Raw genomic sequence first — 27063 nt, forward strand, 5'->3', positions numbered from 1 at the left:
ATCATCCTAGTGCAAAGACAAGTGGAAGCAGACAAAAACAACAAGCACGCATGCTACAAACTTTACCCGAGTCATTTAGAAAGCCGTTAGCACATGATTCTCCTTATGAGGACCTGATATGTTTAATATGCTGCTGAGAGTATACCCCAGAAGAAGCGTATAGTATAGCTTTTATTTTGGAAAGAGACATTTCTCTGTAATAAACTCTCTTTTCCAAAGATGAGTGATTTCTCAATCAGATTTATTTTTTTTATTATTTTGTTGTTTCAGCAACATTAAATTTAAAAACTGTACTTTTGAGTTAAAATATATATTTATAATTTTAATAAATGACAAATTAAAAAGGCATGAACATTTTTTATATCGAAAAAATATCGAACCGTAACACCAAAGTACCGAACCGAACCGTGAATTTTGTGTATCGTTGCACCCCTAATATAAATATTATATATATATATATATATATAAGAAAGTTTTGTTTTCAAAATTGGAGTTCAAGTTATTTTTACTTCCAATACTGTTAATATACTACGCAGGTCATGAACAAGATTTTTTTAAATTTTCATTGTAGAGGTCTAAAGCACTTAATTAAAAGTAGTCTAACATAAATGTAAATGCTGTAATTTGATTATTTTAATAAACCATGTAACTTGGATGGATTCGATGCTGGCATGACCACAGTGCACACGTCTACTGTTGCTCACAGTGGTCCAAGGGACCGCTCAGGGAGTTTGTGTGTTTGCTCAGACACATGAAAAATTAGAGGGAACATCGGGCTGAATGTACTGTATTGGTAAATTAATTCATTAACTTTGGGGTCCAAAATGGTAATAAATACTAGAGATGGACCGATCCGATATTAAGTAAACTGCGACATGGTGTAACCCAGCTCATAACCTTAGCATGTCGGAGCAGTATGCATCACGTGATAGAGCGGCTGTGGCGTGCGAGACCTCTCGGTGGTCTCGCTACCAAACCGGAATTTAATCTCAGAGAAAGTTATCCCAGAGAGAAGTAAAGCAAGTGTGTAAGTTCATCTCTGAATGTTTGTAAAGCATTCCCACATTAAGCTTAACAACCGATATATGGAGCGACTGCCTCTTCTCTCTCCCTCCCTCTCCTGTTGCTACTTCAATCGTGAAACTGATTAATGATCAGCTGATCGGCTTTTCTGTCCCGACTCCGTCTCTCTTGTTTGTTTTTGGCCCACTTTGCACCAGTAAGAGGAAACCAGCGGCTAAACAACAGCAGCACCTTTAAGCTTGATAAGCTGTCACTAGAATTTATTTAATATTACTTTCTAGACCAGGATCCTTTTCTACATAGCTGACAGCTGGTAACTGTGCAGGGGCGGGTCTAGCAAAGTTTTGCCAGGGGGGCCGATAGGGCATTAACAGGGAAAGGGGGGCACAAAGAAATACTTTTCTTTCTTATTCTCATTTAAAATGTCTAGCTTTTAATAAATAATTATCTAAATCTTACACCCAAAGTTTTAATCTGATGTCAAATGTATAGAAGTCCATTATTGTATATAGTAACTATTAAGTCTAATATACCCTAGTAAGCTATAGTATTTTTTCCTTTGGGACGGTACCATCTGTGCCGTCTGCAGTTCTGTTGAAGAAAGATGTTGAATCTATTTAATTATTGTGGAAAAATAATTGATTTCTGTGCATTTTGTTTTTCCACATGCGTTAAATTAAAGTTGATTACGCCGATTAAGTATCATGAGGTGGAGGGTGGTTCCCTATTTTTTTTTTTTTGCTGGGAGTTGGCAGCCCTATTAGTTAGGTTGTTTAATATTTCTTCTAAGTACTCTTTAAAATACCAGAATAGGGAGGATGGTGTAGGTTTAAGTTTATTAGATTGATCAGTATTGCTGAACTATGAAATATTTTGGGTGTAGTGTATTTTTTACATACAGGTATAACAGCATAGCTTTAGTGTTGTTGTTTATTTAAACTTGAGTATGAACTTATACAAAATGCAGCAATATATATTAAAAAAAACATTTTATTGATTAAGAATACACTATATCGGATTCATATTGGTATTGGCAGATATCCAAATTTATGATATCAGTATCAGTATCGGACATTAAAAAGTGGTATCGTGCCATCTCTACTAAACACTTGAATAAACAAACTAATTGATTTATTGATTCATTAATAATAATAATAAAGCAGGCCCAATGCAGCAGTTTATACAATATGCTAGGATTCAAGTAACATAAAAAAAATAAACTGGCTAGAAAAAAAACTTGCAAACTGAGCTGTAAAACTAACCCTCTCCAAAAAGAAAAGCAGAGCATTTCTTGATGTCCAGAAAACTATGAACACAACAGGCACAAATATCTCGATGAATTTGGTGGTTTGTTCAGGTTTTAATTGATGTTTAACAGAACAGCAGCAAACACATAATGCTGGACCCTTTTCTTTTTAAGAAACTGAAGCCAAAGATCTAAATGAGCAAAAAAAAAAAAGATTTAATAAACTATCAACACCTGTCAGGTACCTCCTGATGACCTGTTAACTAAATTAATAGGGACAATTTTTCAATAATATTTTCACATAAAAGATAGAATAATAGAAAATTAAAACGGTGCTCTTCACCAGCCTGTACAAACAAAAACAGAAGCATTAACTGAAAGGCTGGGAGACAATTTATGAATGAAGAAATATCATTTACAACAAAAGGTACCACATGGTGAATAGTTTAGTTTCTGAACTAGTAGGATCAAAAACATTGGCTTGTTCTCCACAGTGATGTGTTAAAATAATCAGTAGATCAGGTCCATCAGTCAGAAATGGAGCCTTGAGACATCTGAGATGATGTTTTTGAAGCTCTTTGTCGACGTTTCTCATAATATTTCTACAAAAAAAACAGAAAAGTGAGAAACCAAACATCATTAGGCCAAGAGTGTGATTTTGTGTACTGAATGGTGTGTGCGCATGCGTACCTGCAGGTTGTTGTAATGTTTCTGGCTGCAGCAGTGGAGTTCCTTGGCGGTCTTCTCATTCAGGTAGAAAACAGAGCAGATGTTACAGAAAAATCCTGATTTTGGGATCACAAACTCCTGACCTGCAGAGGAGTAGAAACAGGAAAATTAGACAAGTGTTAACACAGCATTTGAATCGCGTGCGTGTGTGTTTATGTGTGTGTCTCACCGAGGGGGCTATTGGGGTTGAACTGAGGCAGTCTGAAGTCTGCTACAACACACGGAGACTGAGAGCGAGATCGCTTTGCCTCAGGTCCGACAAGCTCCCTCCTGCGTTTACCCACAACTGAAAATGGAAAGAGCGACACGTTAATCATCAACAAATCTGCTGCAGGAGCCACCGGGTTTATAAAATATTAAATTATAACTTAAGTAATTAAACAAATGATTTTTGATTTATTTGAAAAGGTGAAATGTTTATCAGCCACTTTATTAGGTACACTTGTTTGACTGCTCATTAATGTAAATCTCTAATCGGCCAATCACATGGCAGCAACTCAGTGATCTAGGTATGTAGACATGGTCAGATGACCTGCTGAAATTCAAACTGAGCATCAGAATGAAGAAGAACACTGGGTTCAACTTCTCTAAGCTAAGAACGCAAAACTGAGGGTACAATTCACACAAGCTCAGCAACGCTGTAAAATAAAAACGCTGCCTGGTCTGATGAGTCTCAATTTCTGCTGTGACATTAGGATGGTAGGGTCAGAAAGCTTGGATCCATCCTCCCTTGTATTAAAATTTCAGGCTGGTGATGGTGTGGGATATATTCTTGGCACACCCTGGGGCCCTTAGCACCAACCACATATGTAAAACATATTACTACCACCACAAGGTGGTGGTAAAGCATCTCAAGGCTGTTAGTAATCACTGAAGAAGGAAAAAAAACTACCAGGCATCACGCAGGCTGAATGTATGTAGCACAGTGAGGAACACAAACATGAGATCAGAGCCATAAAATAAAACAATTTTTCTTTTAATATTCAGTTTACTGTGTTTTTGCTGTCAGAGTGATGCATTTTGTTGATTTAAAGCAGCTCTTTGTACCTTTAATGCCAACCGTGCTCCATCCATCCTTCTCCTCTCCCTCCTCTGTCTCCTTATCAGGACACTTGGGTTCTGTTGTTTCCTCCTCTTCTGTCTCATCTTTTGTGCTTTCTGGTTTCCCTCTAGCAGATTTTCTCACTGTGGGAGGAAACAACAGATTAATTAAGCTTCATGTCTCAGAACTCTGAGACGACTTTATCCCAGATGCCAGCCACTGGAGAATATATGTACGGATGTTACATATTTAAAATACAAAATATGAGTAACTGTATTCCATTATAGTTACCGCTTAAATAGGTGATAATTTATTGAAATAAATGGATTAAACGGCAGTCTTTTTCTGTTTCATATGTTAGGCCCTCTCTACTTTTGGTACATTGCTGGAAACCCAAACAAGACACACAATAAGAGGGTCTAATCTAAGCATCCTGTGTATGTGCGTCAGTTACACGACCCGGAGACAGCACAACGGAACCAGCAGTGCATGGGCAGGAATGCATTTCTTACTTGGAAATTCCTACACCACTTCATAAAGAAGAAAGGGATGGGCGAAATCTGAAAGTGCAATGCAAACTCTCTTTGCCAGCAACCAAGGTGCTCTCAGCATCCAAAGACTGCAACCTAAAGAAACGTCTGGAAGTTCTTTTTAAAAAACTAACGTTAGCCTGCTGCAACTACCTTGTTTTAGTTGTGGTAGCTACCTGGGTTATATGGCACTTCAGTATCTATGTGACTTATTACTATTACTGAAGGCTACTCGCCACCGAGCAAACATCTTATCTTATGTTAAGTCTTTTCTCCCCTACAGTAAATATATTGTCTATTCAGACAGATTTGGGCTTACAAGCCAAAAAAAAACAGGAATTTGCAGGATGTGATTGCTACATTCATGTAGTTGTGAAAAGCAATGACAGTATATTAAGTAATCTAAAGTATTCAGAATACGTTACTCACACTGAGTAACGTATTCAGAATACGTTACTCACACTGAGTAACTTAACAGAATACATTACAAACTACATTTTGGTGCATGTATTCTGTAATCTGTAGTGGAATACATTTTAAAAGTAACCTTCCCAACACTGACCCGGGGTCTGCCTGGTTCTCTTCCTGGGTCGACCTCTTGTCCTGGTAATTACCGCCTCCTTCTCCACAGTCTCTCCCACCTCGTCCACCATCACAAAATTGAAACTCTCCTCTAAAACAAGAAATCAGAGGTCACAGGCAGTATTGGCAGTAAAAACTTTCATTTCGTGTTGAAATATACCCAAGTTAAATGCTGTCTTCTAACAGGGCGATGTGGGAAAATCTCCATTTAAATAAAACAATATTTCTGTCAAGCATAAAGTTTCCTGTTTCTCCTAAGGGATGATATAGGATTAAGTTTAATCTAAATGCTTTTGTTGAAGTTGAACGAGTTGAATGAGACAATTCTTAGCAGGGTAGATGACTACCTTGCTCAGAAGCAAGACAAATCTTGCTTTTCCAACTTTCCTAGAGGACTTCCTAACTCTGGTCTAACCACATGATTAGGTTAGTGTCTGATTGTCAACAGTCTTTTGCGTTGTCTGTCAAAACACGGATGAATCAAACTTTGTTGACTTTACTGTGACTGTATTTCACGTCGCTGTAGAGCAATGTTTTTGCACACTAATAATTTTTATTGCTTTATCAGCAGCTCTACGGCTCCTGCTCTTTATTTCTATTTCATTGTGCTCTGGATCAGTAAAATATCAATCTAACTCACTTTTGGAAGCAGGGATTGCTTTTAATGTCTCTATTAAGTTTGACCCATATGGAAGCAAACTGATTTAAACTTCAGATTTTCTGGTTATTCAACCCATAAATCGTAACCCGGCTTCCACACAGACTAATGTTGTCTTTTAACTTCATCATGTTCTTTAGTCTTTTAGATTCTTCCTTTGGATCAAATACACAGAAAAAGTGAATTTGAACAGCCTTTAAACACCTGAAGATACTTTAAAATTATTTAAATGGACTGATAAATCCAAATACATGACACCAACCAGGGCTCCACACTAACTTGTTTCCACGGTTGCACTGGTGCCAGCACAAAAGTTAGGCGCACCCACATTTTTCAACCGCATCACTTAACACCGCAGTTTTACATGTGCATTTTTTTTTTTTGTGGGGGGGTTGATGTCCATACAGACAATATTGATTTGTAAATGATTAACTAACAATCTTGTGCTTGTGCTTAAAGTGCTTTGGCACTCTTTGGCAATATTGTAGACAATATTAAACTTAATCATCACATCAGCCTCCTCTGACGACCTGTTTGCTAGGTGCTGTGGTTTGGGGATGTCCTATTGGGAGGAGGCCCCGGGGCAGATCCAGCAATGAGACTATGAGGGAAGTCTGAACTTCCGACTGCCCCCACGACCCGAACTTGAACAAGTAGTTAAAAAAATGGATGGATGGAGAATGAAACTGACCTGTTTCATCATGTTTGCGTTTAGCAGATCCTGATGTCTTCTCTGCTTCCTCTTCTACCTCAGCTGCTGTCGCAAAAGTCTAAAAACAAAGACACGAAATCACGACCATCGAGTTTTCTGTTTTTACTAAAGAGGAAACAAAGATGCTCAAATGAATCTCAACATTACCTCTATGTCTGCGGCCTCCACCGATTGGCTCTCCTGTGTTGGTGGGCAGGGCTCCCCTGTCCTTTCCCACTCCTCATCTTTTTCAACAATCTCATCCACAGTGATGAGCTCTGCAGGTTCTCCCTTGGTGATCTCCCTGCACCAGTCCTGACCCTCCACTGCTCTTTCCTCCACTGCTCTTTCCTCCCCAGCATCATCTGCTCCCACCTCATCCAGAGTGACCAGCTCCAGGGTGTCTTCCTCCAGATTTGTTTTTTCTTCTGGTGCAGCAGCCTCACTTTGGGACCCAGTGGCCTCTTTAGTATCTGTTTTTGGCTTCTCTTCCTTCGTTGCTGTACCAGACCCTTCTTCAGTAGATAGAGCATCACTAACCTCAGCAGTGTGATCCAAACACTCCTCTTTATCGACCACCTCCTCATCATCTGCATTGTTTGGCGATGCTGAGTCTTTATCGTCTTTAGGCACTGTTGGCTCTTCTGTACTCTGGTCTTTCAAAGGCTCGTTGTCAGCCGTCTCATCCTCAACCGAGTCAACAATCTGATAAATGGCCTCCTCCTCATCAGCCACTTTACTAGACGCAGCATTCTTCATGGCAGCTTGTTTTTTAGTTACTTTAGTGTCCTTCTTTGGTCTTCCCCTTCTTCTTTTTTCCGGAGTTTTGGCCCGTTCATCCTTAATAACTTCATCCTGCACTGGGTCTACTATTGTAAAGGTGGCATTCTCCTCGCTCTTCTTTGTTGGTGTGCTCTCTTTCACTTGCTGAGGTTCCTCCTTGTTTGGTTCCTGAGAATCTCTGGCAGGTGTCGGCCTCCTTCTCGTTGGCGTCTTGTCTTTTTTTGAGACGTCTTCTTTAGTTTCTCTTCTTCCTCTGGTTGACCTTGTTGTGATGGTTGGTTCGTTCATGGCAGCCTTACCCTCCACTGAGTCTAGGATCTCGGACGTAGATTCCTCTTCCCTGACGGGTTTTATACATGCAACTGTGGAAGTTGGCGTCTTTTTATCTTCTTTGTTTCCTCTGGCCGACCTCCTTCTACCAGGCCTCTCTGTGGTGGAGACATCTTGAACAAATTCATCTTCAACAGAATCCACTACCTCAAAGATCATCTCCTCTTGTGTGTCTTTCTCCTCTCTTTTAGATGTTCTTGTTCTCGGTCTACCCCTCCTTGTTGGTCTTTCAGCTCGTTTAGCCACTTCAACGTCTTTCTTGGTTTTTTCCTCCTTGTTCTCAGCCTCTGCCTCGGTCTCTGTGGTCAGTGGCTCTTCTTCCACAGAATCAATTACCTGGTAAGCTTCTTCCTCTTCTTCAGTTCCTTCAGTGACTGCTTTAGATACCTGCTGGCTCGAAGTATTAAGTTTCTTCTCGTCATCTTCTCCTCTGGTGTGATCATTGACTGAATCTAACTTCTCAGAGGCTTTCTGTTTAGTAACATCTGCTGAACTGCCTCTGTTTTCTTGTTCTTCATTATTTGGAGTTTGGCAAAATGCTTTGGAAGCTTTGCTTGATTTTTCTGAGAGCATCTCCTCATTCATTTCTTTTCCATCTCCACTGGACCTTGGAGTTTGGTTCATGCTTGGATCCAACCCTTCTTTTTTATCAGCTGCATCTGGTTCTTGAATCTTTTCCTCAGACAGCTGCTTTGCTGTGGCACTTTCATCTTTGACCAGATGACTGTCCTCTTGGACTGTACTGGCTTGGTCTTCACTAACGTTGTCTATCACATAGAGAGGAGCATCTGTTTCAGTTTTACTGGACTCCTCTGAGCCTTTATCATCAATGCTGTTCAAGACCTGACTTTCCCCCTCATGCAAACTCTGGGTTTGCTCAGGCCCTAATGACTCTGTTTTAGTCTCTTGGTTTGAGTCTTCATCTATCTGTTCATCTGTTGGCTCGTCGTTCGAATCAAGGATCTGGTAACTTTCACCATCATCTTCCTCCTGTGGATATTTCCCCGCATTGTCTTTTTCCCCATCTTCTTTGCTTTTCTTTGACTCTTTGTGTGGGTCATCCTTACATTCAGTCTCCAGAGTTTGTGTTTGGCTGTTCATCCCTAATCCCTCTGCAGGTGGCTGTGTCTCTGATGATGTTTCCATTTTAGTTTGATTTTCCTTTGCTGACACTTTGAGGTCAGACTTTGTTGCTGCACTCTCCTCTGTTAGCTCTGCAGCAGCGGTTGATGCCATTTTTGAACGGGTCCTATAACCCGAGGACGAAGAATGCGACAATTTGTCTGGAGGTTTGCTTGGCTGCGTTTTCTCACCAGAAAAGGAAACAGGCTTACTGACACTCACAGAGGATTCGGGTTTGGTGGATTCAAATGAGTCTTTACTTTTTCGTAGTGAGGAGGTTGAACTGCTTTTCTCAGAAGATTCCGTGGGCTTGGATGAGGAAGAGGCTGAGCTGCTGGAGTCTTTGGAGGACCCTGCTGAGGTTCGTTTGGAAGCAGGAGATGCAGCTGAGCTTTGACTTTCCGCATTCTCTGAGGACTTTGGCTTAGTTGAAGAGGAGCTTTCATCATTGGGGTCTGCGTCTGCTGCGTCCTCGTTAATTTCATCAACAGTGACAAAGTCGTCCACATTGAAATCCGGCTCACCAAAAGGGCGGCTCTCTGAAGAAACTTTCTTCTCTAAATTACCAACTTGAACCTAGATGGAAAAACCAAAAACAGTCTGTGGAGCCATGAAACAGCTTACACTATAATCAGAGTGTAACTATCACAAATATAACCTTAGTGACATTGTATATGGTTCCTTGTATGTAGAAAACTTACTACAATATACCAAATGTCTCCTCCTATATGATCAGGATGTCAGTAAACAAATTATGCCCCTCAGAAATGACCATTTTGTAGCATTTACATACCTATAACACCTTAGAAAAGCATCACATTTTAATTTAACAACAATAATGGTTAAGAGGCCATGTAAGAATACAGGCAGTGAAAGACAATCTACACTGAAAAAACAGCATTGAATTTTGTCAGTGTGATTAAGTGTTTGAGTTAGCCAACACCCCCCCCCCACAAAAACCAAACAAAACAAAACAAAAAAACCCCACCAAACATTAATACTTCATTACTATTTTAAATAGGCCACCAACAAGGGGTAAGAAATCCTCGTGGGTCTGATGAACTTTTACCTTTTCGTTTGGTGCGTCTTCATCCTGTGCCCTACTAGGGCTGCTGCTTTTGCTCTAGAAATGAAGATAAGAAAAAAAAATTAAACTGAACTGATTTCGCGTTATTCTGTGCTGGTTTTGGCAAGCGCTAAAATATAGCCTAAAATGTGTTTAGTGAGTGGTGATGCTAAGGACTGGACATGCACAAGCTTACAAAAAATAAATAAGAGTATATGTAATGATGACCTTCGCTTAATTTATCAGTTCCAGAAATAATGCAAATCTAAAAACTGTATCATCAGCATTATTTATTCATACAGCCTGCAGCTTTACCGCAACAATCGACAGTGTACTACTATACAATGCTCATATGTGATCTCCAACATAAGGCTTTTAGTGTCTTAAGATATTTTGGGACAACACAGTGAAATTTAAAGTGTTACCTCTCTTTCCTTGCTCTGTGCCCTACTTTCTCGACCCTGTCTATGCTCACGAAGCGCCGCTGTAATGGCCATGAAAACGTCCTCGTTGATGTGAGGAAGTTTTGAGTCTTTTTCCTCAGACGGGCTTTTTGCTGAAGGAGCAGTGTTAGAAGCGGCGGGGGCGGCGTTTGCATCAGGAGCAGTGACCAAAGTTTGTGGTGGCCCCTCTTCCTTCACTGCTGCTTTCTGGCCTTCCTCACTTGGCTGCGGGACAGCGGTCGATTCTGCGGCCTTCTCGGTTTCCAGTTCGAGGTTAAGTATGTTCTCACCCAAGTCTTGCAGACGCTGTTTCAGGCTCTTTAAACTGAATTTAAAAGCAAAGATGCCAGTAGGTTACTATGAAAAGAGGTTTGTTGTCACAAAATGTTAATGTGAAATAAGAAATTCCATTTCAAATTTCTAATCTAGAGTTGCTTATGTCTAAATCACACTCTTCTCTTTTTGCATCTTTGGGAACTGTTTACTATAGCACAACCTTTGAGGAGTGTAGCAGTCATCATGACTGTTTTGACTCTGCCACTAAACCTGAAAATGAAAGATACTCACGACTCAATACGTCCGACTTTACTCCTATGAAGAGGAGAGAAAAAAAGCACAAGGTCAGACAAGCATGAAGACACTTTAAAGAAAAAAAAAAAACACACAGTCTAAAATCAATTTCCTCTTTGTCTCACTTCTGATTGTGGGACACACTTACCAAGAAGATAAATAGTCCTTGGCAACATTGCTCTCCATCACCTGTGTTAATCCACCAGGTTCAGCCATCTCAATGCATATCTGAGAAAACAGAAAGATATTACATCAGTGACAGTACAATTGTTTTCTTCCTGAGGAAATTTGAGCAACACAGTGGTACTCAAAGGGTGCGCTACAGGCCCAATTTGTGAAAGTAACAGGACAGAGGTCCTGGCAAGTTTCTTTCTGCCCTGTACGATAGTACAAGGCAAAGAAAAAAAAATCTTGGGGTTTTAAAATTGCAAATGGAAAATAAGTGCAAACATATGTCTATACTTTTGCAAGTTTTTGATTGAACAATAAAACCACTGAGCAAGAAACAATAAAAGAATAACTTAGTGCTGCCTCAAACTGCAGGCATCTTCCCTGCTAGATGGGCCAGGACGAAAGGCTGAACAGGTCATAAGATTATCACTTGGTTGAGAACTTGCAATTCAGGCAGTCCTTCACCAGTATTTGCAAAGGCATGTAAAATTCAGATTGCCTGCCGCAGGGACTGTCTGTACATGGAATATTTAAACTTGCTCAACTAGTGTTAAAAAAAAACAAAGTCTCCTTCAGACTCATTTAAAAAGTTTCTCAATATTAAAAGAGCAGCAGACACCATGACAAGCCTTGCAGATGTAAAACATGAAAAAGTTGCAGATGTTTATGAAATCGTACCCTGTTGGCGAGAGGCAAGAATCTGACAAAAGCAGCAATGGACGCCACCACTTCCATGATCATCATGAGAAGGTCCACATTCACCTCGGAGACCTCCACAATCAGCAGCCGGTCCTCCAGAGACTCAGACTCTGGAACATGCTGAAAAACAACCAGTGTTAAGATCAGGGAGACCCGAGCCTGCTGCTCTTACAGGACAGATTGATGTGACTGCTGACTTACAGTGCTGCTCCATTTCATCATGCTTCTGTACATGCTCTCCTGTGAAAAGAGTAGAAGATGAAAGCGGATTACATCAATTACCTCTGTTTGTAAAATAACTATTGAATAACTCTCCTCCTGGTTAGAGTGTTTTTAATGTTCTATTGACCCTATTTCATAAGATAAATATTGGACTCCACTGTAAGTGAGAAGTAACTCGATCCTGGTTTGCATCTTTGTGGCAAAGGATTCATACTTTAGGACAGTAACGACACAACATATAACCGAAGTTTTGCAGGAACTATTTGAGTCTCAGTGACTTTCCGCAACAGTTGTCAGACCTCAATTCCTCTTAACATGTAGCTGTGGAGAGAGTTCTCACAAAGGGCCTGAATAGCTAGCCCGCAAGAAACCTTGAGATGGGAAACGCTGAAGCTAGAAGGTTAGCAGCAACTGAAGTTTCAAAATAAGTGAGGGCATTGCTTAATAGTCAGTGAAACACTCTATAACCTATGTCTGGGGACACGGTGCTGACTTCACAAGAAGCTCTGTGGAAACTTTAAAGTGGTGGCGGAATGACATGGGTTGTCACCTATGAACAGAAAAGTGGATAAAGTTCACGCAGCTTTTGTGCTGCTGTCGCAAAAAGGAAGGAACAAATACAGACAAAATAATATGTACTTGATTTGAAATTCATGCATATTTTTAGTTTTTCCATTTCTTATTCAGATATTTATCAATAAGTGACTTATATGTATGTATATATTGTGCTATTTCTTACTTCTTGTATTATCTGTCTTTGTTACTGTTTGTACTGTAACCAACATAATTCCCCCTAGGGATCAATAAAGTATTCTGAGTCTCATTCTATTAATATTAGCCCAGAGAAGGATGATGCTGTGCTCACTCCTTAGAGGAGAAATCTTTTTTGATTGGCATCTGAATAGTTTGAGTGAAACAGGAGCATGCCCCTGATTTAACAGCACCCGATTTTTCAGCTCCAATATTAATACCTCACTTGAACCAGGATGCACGTCTTGCAAAACAACGTGGATTTTGAGCATCCACTCTCCAACTGTAACTGGATCTTTGAGGTAATCTCTGGCGAAATCGCAGCACGCATCCCAGCTGTTAAAAAACACAAAGGCCTGGAGAGGAAGAAAGGGGAAAAAATGATGCAGAGGAAACATTCAATATTAATCATTAAATTGAATTAAATTTGCAAATGCAAATTTCTCTGTATCAGCCTGCTGGGTCTACTCCTCACCCTCCTCTGCAGTGATAAAACAATTATGTTGTAGTACAGAGTCTGAACAGTCTGATCAGGGAAGTAACGCCACACCAGCTTGGCAACATCCTCCTGTCTGTAGTTTCCTTCTGGCAAACCGGTCAACATGATCGTGGAGAACGTAGAACCTTGAGATTGGGCTTTCTACAAGACACAAGGTTCAAGAACCAAAGTTGATGTGAAGAGAAACTTTGCAGTACTTTTTAAAAAATATATTACTATAACTGACCACATAGAGAAGACAAAATGAAACCAAGTTTGGCAGAAAAAAAAGAAATGTGGCTTTTGAGGTCGGTATTTGGACAAATGGACGCCTCTTGATATTTACTCAAGGATTCCTGTTTAACACATGAAACCTTGGTTTATAAAATGCACTCACCTCAATGTCATCAGGTTCCCTGACAGTTAAATACTCTAGAAGTGTAAAACACACACAGTTAGTAACAGTCAACACTTTATATCTGGAGGTTAATTTTAGTTTCTCTCACCTGGGATTGTGAACCAAGGAGAGACAGTGGGGAACACAAAGGGACTAGTTGTCATTGTGATCCAATATGGTGAAGTGCTGCGTTGTGGGATGGTCATATCTTCTGTTGGGACAGCTGCCCCGTCAACAGCAACCTCGCTGTCTGGCAAAGCTTTGTGTGGCAATCTTGGTGCTGCACAAGCAAAAATAAGTTTTGTTTAAATTTTTGTGGGGGAAAAAAAAGGAAAAAGCACAACAGGTTTTTAATGTTTACAGTGATCCAGTAATTTCAATGTTTTGACTTTTATTTTAACTTCAAGCACCTTTACAGATACCCAAGGTATCATAGGCATCAGAAAAAAAATGATTAGAGAGTTAGACCAAATGCCAGTCTGAAAAAGTGGAGTTTAAGTAATGGCTCTGGTTCATGTGTCTAGGGCAGAGACAAGCAGAAGGGAATTGACCGCTGATGGAGCAAAGATTTCTGGAGGGGCCAATGAGCATCAAAGGATTTGTGGGAAGGAGAATCACAGTGTTAGTGGATAAAAGTTGAGGGAATGTGTCACAATGATTTATTGTGGATGACGATAAAGCAGCAGTTTTTTCTTCACTTTATCCACAGTCCAGGGGAGAACTGAAAAATATATTCAAGAAAAAAATATATTCTTCTCGGATGAGAGGTGAAACGTCTTCAAGCAACTTAAAGAAGTCCAGACGCCTTTCTTTGCAAGCTCCTTTGACTACGATGACCTGGATGACTGAGAACCTTCACAGACATATATTCAAGAGTGTTTCACAAACAGAAAGCTAAAGAAAGGCCTTACCAGATGACCTTCCATTAACTTTACCTATTTTTTTTTTTTTTTAAATCATATTTGTTTAAAATCCCATTTAAAAAACACTTACGCAGTGAGGTACATCCACTGTGTGGTATTTCCAGCCTTGACAATTTGTGGCCGGTGGCCCGTTTTAGAAGACTGTACCAAACACCAAGGCGATCAGCATCACGAAGAGACTCAAATTCGATAAACACCTGAAACACAAGAAAGAAAATTTACTCTAAACATTTTAATTTCACATTCTAAATGGTAGAAAATGGAACACATGGAAACAGTGAGCTAAGCACAGCTTTATTGTGGAGTTCACTGGATTCAAAAGTCAGAAATCCTGGCTCAATGATGCACTGGAGCCATGCTCAACGTGACCCCTGCACTAATGCTCTAATGTGATGAACACTAGTGCTTCACAGCAGTCTGTCTTTACTATCTCTATAGTTTTGCAGTTGTGCTTTCCTCAAGATAAGTAGCATTCAAATCCAGACACATTATCTCTTTTTAAGGATGGATTTATGAGGGTTGGTGCATGTCATTTAGTTTGGTGTGTAAGCAGTTAATCTGTCAATTTTTCTGTATGGTTAAGAATACACTTACACAAGCACATACCTCATTCAGCCTTTCACAAACTTCTAACACATGCACTTGTTGGCATTTATGAGTGTTTATACCTTGTTGAGAAGAGGCAGGTAGTTTCTTATAAAATCCATTTTTTTCAAAGCTTCTCTGAGATCCCGGGACTCGCCTGGTGAGATGTTCCTGATGTAGATTGTTCGTGCTCCATTGTCAGTCACTTGCTGCTTCAAGAAAACCGGGTTAACATGAAAAAAAAACCCACAAACAGTATGAGATTCGAAACATTCTTAAACTACAATTCCAAGATCAAGGTCATAAGTTTGCACTTATATTCACACAGCAGGTATGCACCCTGGCAGCTATCTTCTTTATTCAAACAATTTATAATTGCAGCTCTTGCTGTTTTTGATAACACTGGTTGAAAAAATATTTAAACTAATGTACACACAGTGCTGTGAAAAACACACTTGGCTCCTTCCCAATTTTGTAGTTTTTTGCACACGTTTCAAATCATTAAACAAATGTTTAAAAAAAACATACAAAATGCAGTTTTAAATGAGGATTTAATTTATTCCAGGAAAAAAGTTCTCCAAACCTTTCCTAACCCCTGTATGAATATCTGAAAAAACGGGTATGTCCCCATTTTTCAAGGTGTTTTGACTTGGACGTGAGTGCTTCCAGTTATGACTTTATACTCTGACCAATAAATCTAAAGGTATTCTAGTGTAGTCTTTGTTCCTGAGATATGTGTGTTACTTACATAGCACAGCCGTTTCATCAGAGACTTATAAAACTCAAGCTGAAAGAAAAAAAAAAATAGTTAAAAATCATTACATCACTTTGGATTCGGTTTGATTTATTTCAGCTTAAAGATGTTTTTTTTCTACAAAAAGAAAATATTTTTAAAAATTTATAATCACACTTTAAAAAAAAGAAGAAGCAGAAACCGATTATTTTCGAATAATTTTAATAACATCTGTCTCAACAGTAAAGTGCATTATCTACACACAGTGCTTACCGGCGTCATTAAAATGTCGCCCTTCTCAACCTGCAGTCGAAGTTTAGACCCATTGAGAATAAAATCATGTTTTTCTGATGCTAGCACGATGTTTTTAGCTGCCACTGCTGTCGGCATGAGGGCAAAAGCCTGAAGGAAAAACAAACAACCAAACACTGATTTCAACTGAATAATCATGAAGACAGGCACTCACAAAATATGTATTAACTAACTAAATGTTAGTTAGCTCGTCTTAGAAAAGACATTTAGAATCCCATTAAAATGAAGGTAATAATCCAGCCCAATGCAAATTCATAACCTGGTGCTTACCATGCGCGCCTGTGGTATAACGTAGATCGTATCGTCGTAATATTCAAATCTGTGTCGAGTGAGCAGACCGGCGATGTCCTCCTCTGCGTAACAGCCATCGTAATACTCTGGCAGGTTGCTTATTAACAGCACCTTGTAATCAAGCGAAACAAGCTGTGCAAAAGAAAAGAAATTCAGAATCAGTTTACAATTGCAATTGAAGAAATTCCAGACAGAAATCTGAAAAATGCAAACATTAACTTGTAAACTCTGCCTCACTTTGAGCACTGTCTACAACTATGAACACAATGGGGTACATCAGAATAAAATACCTATTACAAAATGTTTCTGATGGTAACTTTCTTTTTACTTTACTTCTTTCTTTCTTTTTTACGTAGTACAGCTCTACCTTGACTCGCTGATAAAAAAGGCAGTAAGAGTCAGCTATGAAAGTACTTTTCATTTAAGGTGGATCCTTAAAGAGTGATAACTGATTCACAAAAGGCAATGTGTAAACAGCACTACTGCGCTTTTCAAACTTGGGAAGGAAAAACTTTTTTAAGCACTCAAAACCACCATGTGCTGGATGACTGTGCATGTAATTTGAACATTTTAAACTAGCTTTTTAATAAAGGAGTTTTAGTATGTGTTAGTACATGAGATAGTTGTTTTATTACAATACCAAATTGGTAACCAAGAATCGTGCAATTCTATTGGTGTCTATACTCACTACAAAATCTCTGGTATTGCGACATCCCTACTGAATTTTTAACATTTTTCTGCATTTACACCTACTTGAGTGTCACCTGACAATGAGATATAACCCAACTATAAACTTTTAAAACAAATTGAACTATTTCAGATCAAAACTTAACCACTTTGACAAAGCATGTTTTTCTTACAGGTATAATTTAAGTGTTTTTTTTAATGTTACCTTTGAATGGGGAAGTCTGACTGTCTTGAGACAACCTGTAAAGTGCAGAGCAAAAGAAAAACAAAAAAATTATTATAAAATAGAAAATATCTTCACATTGAGAAATCTTTCATACAGATCTTTGGGGATTTCTTACGGATTCTTTCTGGACGCAGTTGCTCTTGTATCCGCTCCCCAAATGTTGGGTGGGTAGGAGCGACCGGCTGATCCTTTGAGATCTTCTTTGCAGTCACAGAGACTTAGAATAAAGGAAATGTAGTTAAGTTAAATAGTGGTAGTTTAGATAGGATGCAAATTACCCAGCTGATTTAAATAAAAATCTGAAAACTGTTCTCGTCAAGAAGCACAGTCTTTAGCTTTTGATTCCGTCCAACATCCTGCTGTCAACGATACTCCACACATGAAGGTGTTTTCTGTCCACTTACCTTTGTCCTTTGTAACCGTTTCTACACTTTCAACTTTCTGCTTTGCCTCCACAGAAATCTCAGGTGATTTTCCTGCAGTCTGCTGTTGTGTTTCTTCTTGTACAGCAGAATCTGAGCTCTGTTCGGTCTGTTCTGAAGCTTTGAGTGAATCTTCTGGACTTTTGATGACAGTTTGTTGTTTCTGAGGTGGATCAGTGGGTTTTGGTGGCGATATATTTGGCTTGGTCTCAGCTGCACTAGTTGGTAGTTGATTCTCACTCGATATAGCTGGTAACGCCTGATTATCTTTGCCGTCAGTAGAAGTTTCAACTTCTGTGTGGTCCTCCCTTTCAGAAGCTGATGCTTTTCGTGCTTCACCTTTAGGCCCCATCGCAGATTCATGAATCTTTGTTTCAGGTTTCTTGTGTTTTGTCTCTACATCAGGCTTATTCTCTGACGTTATTGATTTAGATGGATCCACTTTTTCTTTTTTCAGAGTTCCTGCTGTTTTAGATTTCTGCGTCGTTGAGGCCGTTTCTGCTTTGGAAGTCAAGACTTTTAGCTCACCATCAACTGCAGCATCTTTAATTGGTTCAACAGCCTTCATAGCATTGGCTGTATTTTTAGGTGCCACCACAGCTTCTTTAGCACCGGTTTGAGACCCTTTGGGTTTAGGTTTTCCTTTCAAATCACTGGTGTTAGGCTGCTTTTCGGGACTCTTCGTAGATTTACTCTTAGATTTTTCGAGGCTTGAAGCTGCTTCTTCAGCCTTATCACCAGTTTTTACAGTTTTAGCTTTCTGCTCAGCTGAGATGTTTTTCGCTTTGGAAACCGAGACTTTTGCTGTAGTTTCCAGTTTAGTTTTTGTGGTTTTCTTGGATGCAATTTCCTGTAAACAAAGATTATTTCGGATTAATCAGATTGCTGATCATTTTGCCACAGAAGAGCAGCAATGTTAATATTTGTATTTATCAAGGGAAAACAAAGTTACCTTTTCATTAACAACACTGACAGTTACTTCTTTTATGTCAAAGTTCTTTAAGCTCTTCAGTTTCTCAGCATCTTCCTGTTTCTCGAAACACACAACTGCCTGGGTGTGCACAAACACACACACACACACACACACACACACACACACACACACACACACACACACACACACACACACATTAATTTGGATTATTACCAAAACTGTTAAGTTACTACATTCACACTAAAAATCATACATGAGCACTTGTCACGAGCTTACAAGTATTTACTGACAAGTTTGAGTTTTCCAAGCAAACTACAAGCAACGGTGGCAACTTGCAAGCAACCAATGCAATTCCAATGATGTTTTCAGTGCAATGTGTATAAATAGATTAAAAATGCATAATGCAAAGCAGCAAAATAAAAACAAAATACAGTGTGTATGTTTTCATAGGATTAGACTTGAGCAGAAACTTTCTGACATTGCGATGTCTATATAAAAGCTCAGCATAATCCAAAGTAGCCATGAATGAGAGGGCTGCAAGACCACAGAAGAAAAGTAAGGATAACCAACTGACTTTAAACCGCATGATGAATGCAGGACTACAACCATGAACGGACAGTATATTTATAGAGAATTGTAGCTACGGTGCATAAATATCTATCTTAGATTGCAGAAGCAAACCAGGAGACACATTTTCTCTAGATTCACAAGTAGGTCAATGAACTCATCCATCTATAACAGTGAGCAAATTTCAGTGTACATACCTGTAATTTTGACCTAAACAAAACAACTGACTTGGTTTTTCCGAATTTCTCCACAGCAGAAATCACTTCACTGTGAGAGAGACTACTGACAATCCCTTGTAGCCTCACCATGGTTGGAGGGGAAGATTTAGCAGCCTGTGGAAACAGAGAAGAAAAATATTAACAAACCAAATGCAGATTTCATCATGACAACTGGACTCAAAGTATCTGCTTGTATAAATTTGTTTTGAAGGATTTAATCTTGGTTTTGTGGCATCAACAATCACGTCATCTGTCACTGACCACATTATAAATTGTCCAAAACTGTCCATTCATGAAAAAAGGCATAATGTGAAGTCACCTTGGTCTTCTCTGTGCTAGGCCTCCCTTTAATTGATTCTGGAGATGCAGAACGTGAGGACGATGATGATGATGTTGATGGCGACGACTTCATCTTGGCTAGCTCAGCCAGTAGGGCAGGAGCCAAAGTTTTGACGACAGTCTCCAGGTCAGACTGTTTTGATAAGGACTGGAGAGCTAAAAGACCACAGGTACAAAAGAGATTCACACTTTGGTGGGTGCCAAGTCTCAAAAATCATCTACTGCTTCTGAAAGTTTTATAATAGTAGAAAAAACTATACTGACATTTTCTGGTGGCACTGGTCTTTATTTATAATGTGCATTAGTAAAGTTAATGTGTGTGTGTGTGTGTGTGTTTGGGGGGGGGGGGGGGGGGGGGGGGGGGGGACAACTTTGATCTTAGAAAAACCTAATGAGTACATACCAAAAGATACCATGAAGCAATTTTCAAACCTGATGTTTCCAGCAGTTTCTTTGCCAAGATCTTCGAGCTGCTCAACTTTCGCATAGGAGATGACCTCTCCGTCGACAATCGCCTCTCCCAGCTTCTCCTTGGTGATGAACGTTTCTCATCTCTTCTTCTCGGCGAGGATCTTCTCTCGCGTCCCCTTGAGCGTGATCGATATCGTGAAGAGGAAGGACGGTCATACCACGAGGAGTCAGAATGAGACCGGGACCTGAAAAAAGTATGGATCAAAGAACTTAATGACTCATAAACATCTCAAAGCACACATCCAGCATGGATACAAAAGGTAAATAGTCCACCAATTAAGTGTTTTTAAGTTTACATTATTAAATAAATTACATTTCGCCCTCTCCACTGGAGAGCTAAATCTTTTTTGATTGATCCTAGTTCTCAAAATGTATGTTGGACAGACCTGCGATTACGTCTGGAGCTGTACGGAGATCGTGATCGGCTTCTGTGTCTCTCCCTTCGGGGGCTGCGTGATCGAGAACGGGAATGACTAATTCGTCTGTCCCTCCTACGCTCCAAGTCACGGCGGCGACGTGGACTGCCGGAGCAGGAACGGCTACTTCGTCTGTCCCTGCTACGCTCCGAGTCATGATGACTGCGGGAGCGGGAACGACTACTTCGTCTATTTCTTCTTCGCAACGAGTCACGATGAGTGCGGGGGCTGCGAGAGCGGGAACGGCTACTTTGCCTGTCCCTGCTACGCTCCGAGTCACGATGGCTCCGGGGGCTGCAGGAACGGGAACGACTCTCATGTCTGGTTTTCTTCTGGGAAGTCTCAGCAGAAGTTGAGGGAGAGGGCTTGGCACCTGACGCACTAACAATTGCATATAAAAAGAAAGGCACATGTTAAATCAAAGAAAATGAAAGCCTCCAATACTGGCATGTTTTTTTATTCGCCAAATGACTTCAAATGAAGATATTTACCCTAGCAGTGATGCTATTTCACCGTTCCACTCTGGGTATCTGTGGAAAAACACAGATACATTTTTGTCAGATGTTGCAAGGTAGAATGTCCTTAAAAATATATTATTGTTCATTAATCCAGAAACTCAGAAATGTATTCAGCCTTTCAACAATTTAGGTTAGGGGAAATGGCTCATGGTAAATGCTGCAAATCATTAAGGTGCTTTAAATGAAAAAATACAAATGAACAGTTCTTAGGAAGCTATCCTAGCATTACAACCCCAGCATCATTTTGGCACACCCATGGTTGTGCTGCCCCAAAGATATCGGTTCATAATCACGAAGTACAGAGAAGAAAGATTGACCGCTTTCGCAGAAGTTTGCAGTTCTCGATGTGAAGGCTGGTATTCTGGTGGGAGACCCAATCCTAGTGGTCACAACAAAAAACAAACATTTAGACAAGGTTTATTATTATCAGGAGCAACGTTTGTCATTGACATCACTTGCTGATAAAAGGTCACTAAACTTTGCAGTGGCCTTAAATAAAATTCTTAAAATATTAACAGTTAGTCCTTCACTGAACGCAGAAGCATTATAACATTAGCCAGGAGCCTGGATTGTATTTAAACCTTCATAGGCCAAAAACCAGGAACAAATAAGCGTGACACATTATACCTCTCCTGGGATAAAATTTTAAAAGTGAAATTATTTAGTATATATAGAAAACACAAGTCAAACATCTGATTACACACAACCAAAACAAAACAAAAGGTCAATTAGGCTCTGGATTCTGGACTCTCAGGCTCTTCTTATGGCATCAAACTTTCCCGAGGCTCCAAGAAGGTCGTCTCAGGAGAGGCCAAGTTTGGATTAGGACAAAATGCACCACCTATGACGATCACAGTTGGAGTAGCGACAGGAAGATGACGTTGAAATAGGCCAGAAGAGGAAGGCGCTGTTTCTTTGACGAGGAGCTCAAATGTGAAATTTGGTACAGCGAAGGAAGGCCGATCCATAAAGAGAGATTCAACAACAAATCAAATCTGGTGCTTGTGTAGCTCATGAGTGGGTGCAGCGGGTGCTTATGTTTGTGGTAGTACATGAAGTTGCCTTTTGGGACACAGAAACACTAACTTAAAAAGAAAGTATGAGTAAAAAAAAAAAAAAAAAAAAAAAAAAAGAAGAAGAAGCGAGTATTACACAAAAACAAGGTGCCTACTAATGTGAAATAAAGGACAAAACACACTATTCTTAACTCTAATGACAAAAGACAAAAAAGGGAACTTTCACATTCAGCAACAGTTCCAGAAAAAGCAAAGCTGAATGTGCACTGTGGAACAGCAGCCCAAGGACAGAGACAAATGAAAAAACAGCCGTCTTCCAACATTTTCTGATGCACAGGCTCTTCAGGTTTGCAGGTTCCTCCTCATCGCGTCATCTGAGGCCTTGGTTCCATTGTTAGCAAAAGCCTTGAATGTCTTCACATCAGTTTATGTCAATTTAAAAGAGATTAAATCTATCAATTGCAAGTACAGACCACTGAAGATTCTGAAGCTCTCTTATTAGTAGTGTTTTTCAATTACAATATCTGATAGACATATAGTTAAGTTTAGTCTGCGCTGTAATCCTTCAGAAATTCTGGTACAGAATACTGAATTGCAGAAATATGTGAAAATTTGTCCAAATGTTTGTATTCCAAGTTGGTAGTCTTCCTACAGTCATCATTATGCAGGAATAGTGTATAAAACAAACCAAATAGACTTGAAAGTAGCATACATGAAGCTTTTTCAAAACCACAATCCTATAATGGGATCCAAAATCAAATAACAAACAAAAAACATTGCATGTCAAATAAATAAAAACGGACAGAAAGAAAAAACTTAGAACAATCTTCCACTTACCTTCATCTGAGTACATTCCTTGTTACATAGAGAGCAGGTATGAGGAAAGACCCTAGGTGAAGCGGCAGTGTAGTCTTGCATCTGGACCAGCACTGGGATATTCCTTGTCACTTCTACCTTTGCTGGAAGCTGCTTCGTGGAAGCGGGCTGCGGTATATGAATGAAATTCATGAAGTTCTGCATTAGCGGAGAGAGACCCGGAGGAACGGGCACTATGAGCCCTGGCATGAGGGACGGCTGTGGAACTGGCTTTGCAGCCGAAAAAACTTGAGACTGCAAAGCTTGTCCCATATGCACAGCTGGCTGATTCTGCATCTGCTGCAACCCAATCGGCAGGTTAGGTACCTGGGCCGTCTGCTGCTGCTTCAGTTGTTGCTGTTGCTGCTGCTGCTTCAGTTGTTGCTGTTGCGTCTGCTTCAGTTGTTGCTGTTGCGTCTGCTTCAGTTGTTGCTGTTGCGTCTGCTTCAGTTGTTGCTGTTGCGTCTGCTTCAGTTGTTGCTGTTGCTTCAGTTGTTGCTGTTGCGTCTGCTGCTGCGTCTGCTGCTGCTTCAGTTGTTGCTGTTGCTGCATCTGCTGCTGCTTCAGTTGTTGCTGTTGCATCTGCTTCAGTTGTTGCTGTTGCGTCTGCTTCAGTTGTTGCTGTTGCGTCTGCTGCAGTTGTTGCTGTTGCGTCTGCTGCTGCTTCAGTTGTTGCATCTGCTGCTGCTGCTTTGGTGGTGGTTGTTGCATTGTCTGTTTCACTTGTTGCTGTTGTACCTGCTTCTGCTGAATTTGCTGTTTGTTCATCTGCTCAGAAACATTTGATACTTGCCCGTGAGTCTTACTCTTTTCTTTGATGTGACTGTCGCTGCTGCTGCTGCCAATGAGTACAAGGCCTGGTCGGCTGGGATGCACACTACGAACTATATTAGGAGTTAGTTGGCTTTTAGACGCTGACTGGCGATCCGGCTCTGGATTTTTCAAAGGAAGGGCTTTAGTGACTTCTGCTTTAAGAGGTCTTATGTCTGTGTCTGTCTTCGGCAGAGAGAAACCTTTGAAGATTTCTTGAGATGACTGGTTCGGTTGGGTGTGCAGTTGTTGAGCTGGATCGCTGCTTCGCATTGAGCCATGACTGGTAAAAGAGCTGCCTTGATCACGGGAAGAAACCAAGGTGCTGTTTTTCACCTCTGTCATACTTTTTTGCAGTGGTTCTCGACTGTGACCGCTACTATCATAGGAGCCCATCAGCAGCGTACCTCCACTTCCACCACTACTGGCTCCACTGCTCCTCCTTCCAATTTCATCCCCAAAACTTCCAGTATATTTGCCAGTATGTCCATAATCAATCACTTTACTTGGTTGGACAATAGGTGACAATTCATCCTGACGCATCCCTTCCCCTCTTGAAGTACTCAACCTTTCCCTTCCACTCATACTTGTGGTGGAATGAGGATCATAGTACAATTTTGATGGACCTGCTGTTGCAGATCTCTTTGCCTTTTCCATGCGGATTTGTCGTAAGATAAAAGGCAGGTTGTCAGGAGTAATCTGATCTTCGGGGTATGAGATCAGATGTTCCAGGTCTTCTTTTTCAAGTCCAAAGTGCAAAAGGATGTTCACAGCTGTTTCCGAAGTGTACTTGGGACGAGTAGACTCTGCAGAGCCCACAGGTTTGTCTGGCACTGGGTAGTCATAATCACCTAAGCCTGGAATGGATTGCACATTGCGCTCTCTTTCATTCGAGGCATTAAACCTACTGTCACCAGTGCTTTGATAGCTCAATGAAGCAGATGATGAACAGTATTTAGCCGAATCATCCTCAGTTTCCCGTTTGTAGCTTGGCAACCAGTCCATGGAGCTAGTGCTACTTGCAACATCAGGGGGTCTTTGAGAGGTTGAAGACAACATGTAGGAAGTCACATCTTTGCTTGAAGAATGATACTCATCTCTTTGAGTAAAATGACTGTTCTTTTTTACAGGCTGATTTCTCACCTCCTCTCTGGCTCTGCTTATATGCATGTCTATGGACCTCTTTATGTCCTCTTCCATTGAAGTCTTACTCCCTTCTGGCCTGTAGCTCATTATTCCCCCAGATTTTGCAGGAGTCGCAGATGAAACTCCAGAAGAGCTAAAGCTGGACCCAGGCCCAAGATGAGGAGATGTCTTATGAGAGTCTCTCTCTGCCTGCATAGTGGACTGTCCATAGCACCCCTGGGCTGAACTTTGTTTCCCAGAGGCATAGGGGTTGTATGAGGGATGGGACATGGTGTTAGCAACCTTCAGAAGGTTTAGTAGACTGATGGCTGCAGCTGTCGGGCAGGGGGGTGTTGTGGGTATAAATGGGGCGTGTGTGTTGGTTCGGCCATCAACAGCAATAGCGTTATTTATCTGTGTCAACGCAAGGTGGGCTTTCAGCTGAGCCAGCCGCAAGCATGCAGCTTGCTGTCCAATCAGTAAAAAGCTCCCTGGGAGCCCACCCAGTAGGGGGCTCTGTTGGGGCCCTGGTGCAGGAGAAGGGGTGTAACGCTTCAATGACAATGGAAAGCTGGAAAGTTAAAAATAAAGAAAACAAAGAATAAAGGTTAATGAGTTGTACTGGGCCTCAGAATCTTGGAAAGATGAAATCCATCGTCCGGGAGGCCTTTTCTTAATTTGCAGACTCTGCTTCCCGAGGATTCATTCATTCATACGGATTCATTCTGTTAGTATCATCTTCAGGTCTTCACTAGTAAGAAGGAAAGGTGGAAACAAAGGCATCAAAAACAGAGAAACAGAGAAAACAAGAGATTTAAACAATAGAGACACAGGAGACAACAACAACAAAATAGAAAGGTGGTGTTAATCTTAGAAGAATAAGGTTAATAGATCTTCCAAAGCAGCTTATCTTATCCTCCTCTATCCTTTGCATGTCCCTGATCTGTGGATAGAGACACGGAACATGCACTCTAGTCGTCCAATGTCCAGATGTTTCTAACAAGACCCATGATTAGTACCCAATAAGGTCGAACTAACATATGCACACAACTTTGAAAATTTTGCTACACGGGTGTGGTTTTTTATTATGACAATCTCCAAGTCCAGTCCACAAGTTGCAGTGCTGTGCTAGGTAGGCAGCATTCAGAAGAGAGACGACGTATGGCTTGGAAAGTTGGTGAAGGAAGCTGGATCTGCTGTTGACTTTCTGGTAATGACAGCACACAGATGGACCTCAACCGGTGCAAACTGCCATTGTCATGAACACATCCTCCTACCCCCTAAACATGATCGCAATAAACCAAAGGAGCATGCTCAGTGGCAGGTTGGTGGCATAGAGCAGCTTATGATGATCTTCTGTCTCCTCAGGGGACACAATTAGACTCCTCCACTCATCTTGAATTGCAGCAGATAAGGGACTAAAGTTGAGTACCATAATTGATGCTCTGTTGTCTGCTTGCACTTAATTTAACTGGTTATATTAGCTCTCTGCACTTTCAGTGACTTTAGTGTCACTGTAAAATCATTTTGCACCGTGGAATAATTTAATTAATCCGTACACTATCTGTACAGACCTTGTACCTGATCATTATGCAAGTACTTTTTACAAACTTTTCACATATGCAACAGGTTATGTTCCGAGAAGTGCAGTAAAAGCGTCCCAACAGCAACAGTGAGAGAAAGCATTGTCACGAATGAAAACCAATGACGATTTTTTGAAAACCGTTGCAAACCTCCAAAGAAAAGTAGTTGGTAAAACTGCAGCTACAAACTACTGAACATTTGCTGTTTGCTCCCTTTGTGCTACGATGGCTCTCTAATTTTAGGGACAAACTGTTATCCAGTGCAAAACTGGACTGGTGCATGTCTTCTATATAGATCCTTACTACCAAAGTCATCAATGATGACATCAATGGCAAAATCAGAGACAATGACAATATTTGGAGGCCAAAAGTGAACACAACAGATTTCCCTCAATGTTACTGTTTTTTTGTTTGTTTGTTTGTTTTTTTTTTTTGGGGGGGGGGGGTTTGTATTGCTTGTGTTAGCTAGGTTATGCTTAAAAGTAATTTCAGAGAAAGTG

General features: G+C 40.5%; 1 protein-coding gene across 2 annotated transcripts; it reads right to left on the reverse strand.

Moving 5' to 3' along the window:
• Positions 1–1995: 1995 nt before the first annotated feature.
• Positions 1996–25550, reverse strand: LOC146390488 (uncharacterized). 2 transcript variants are annotated; one of them, XM_084923543.1, is made up of 33 exons: positions 23028–25550; positions 21492–21553; positions 21148–21186; positions 20627–21037; positions 20202–20425; positions 19750–19925; positions 19410–19544; positions 18664–18762; positions 17694–18561; positions 17405–17506; positions 17269–17303; positions 16356–16508; positions 16047–16175; positions 15789–15827; positions 15124–15252; positions 14526–14652; positions 13642–13812; positions 13533–13567; positions 13133–13297; positions 12879–13013; positions 11887–11925; positions 11665–11805; positions 10964–11043; positions 10813–10836; positions 10228–10570; positions 9806–9859; positions 6670–9312; positions 6502–6580; positions 5133–5243; positions 4046–4183; positions 3168–3284; positions 2960–3081; positions 1996–2871 (listed from the first exon to the last, which is right to left on the reverse strand). In XM_084923543.1, exons 1-33 carry the CDS (start codon positions 25269–25271, stop codon positions 2797–2799), a joined length of 9444 nt encoding a protein of 3147 aa, XP_084779669.1. In that variant the 5' UTR covers positions 25272–25550; the 3' UTR covers positions 1996–2796. The 2 variants fall into 2 exon arrangements, with proteins under 2 accessions (XP_084779669.1, XP_084779668.1); XM_084923542.1 differs by having other exon boundaries at positions 15124–15249; positions 23028–25377.
• Positions 25551–27063: the final 1513 nt, after the last annotated feature.

This window comes from Perissodus microlepis, chromosome 3, assembly GCF_051167445.1.
Source record: "Perissodus microlepis isolate ML-2025 ecotype Zambia chromosome 3, ASM5116744v1, whole genome shotgun sequence".
NCBI lineage: Eukaryota > Metazoa > Chordata > Actinopteri > Cichliformes > Cichlidae > Perissodus > Perissodus microlepis.

Excerpts from the sequence above, each read along its gene's own strand:
- LOC146390488 (XM_084923543.1), bottom strand. The coding sequence starts at position 25,271 with ATGTCCCATCCCTCATACAACCCCTATGCCTCTGGGAAACAAAGTTCA. Across the intron at positions 10,571-10,812 it reads AAAGTCGGACGTATTGAGTC|TTTAAAGAGCCTGAAACAGC; the intron begins GTGAGTATCTTT and ends TTTTAAATTCAG. Across the intron at positions 6,581-6,669 it reads TGGAGGCCGCAGACATAGAG|ACTTTTGCGACAGCAGCTGA; the intron begins GTAATGTTGAGA and ends CTTTGTTTTTAG.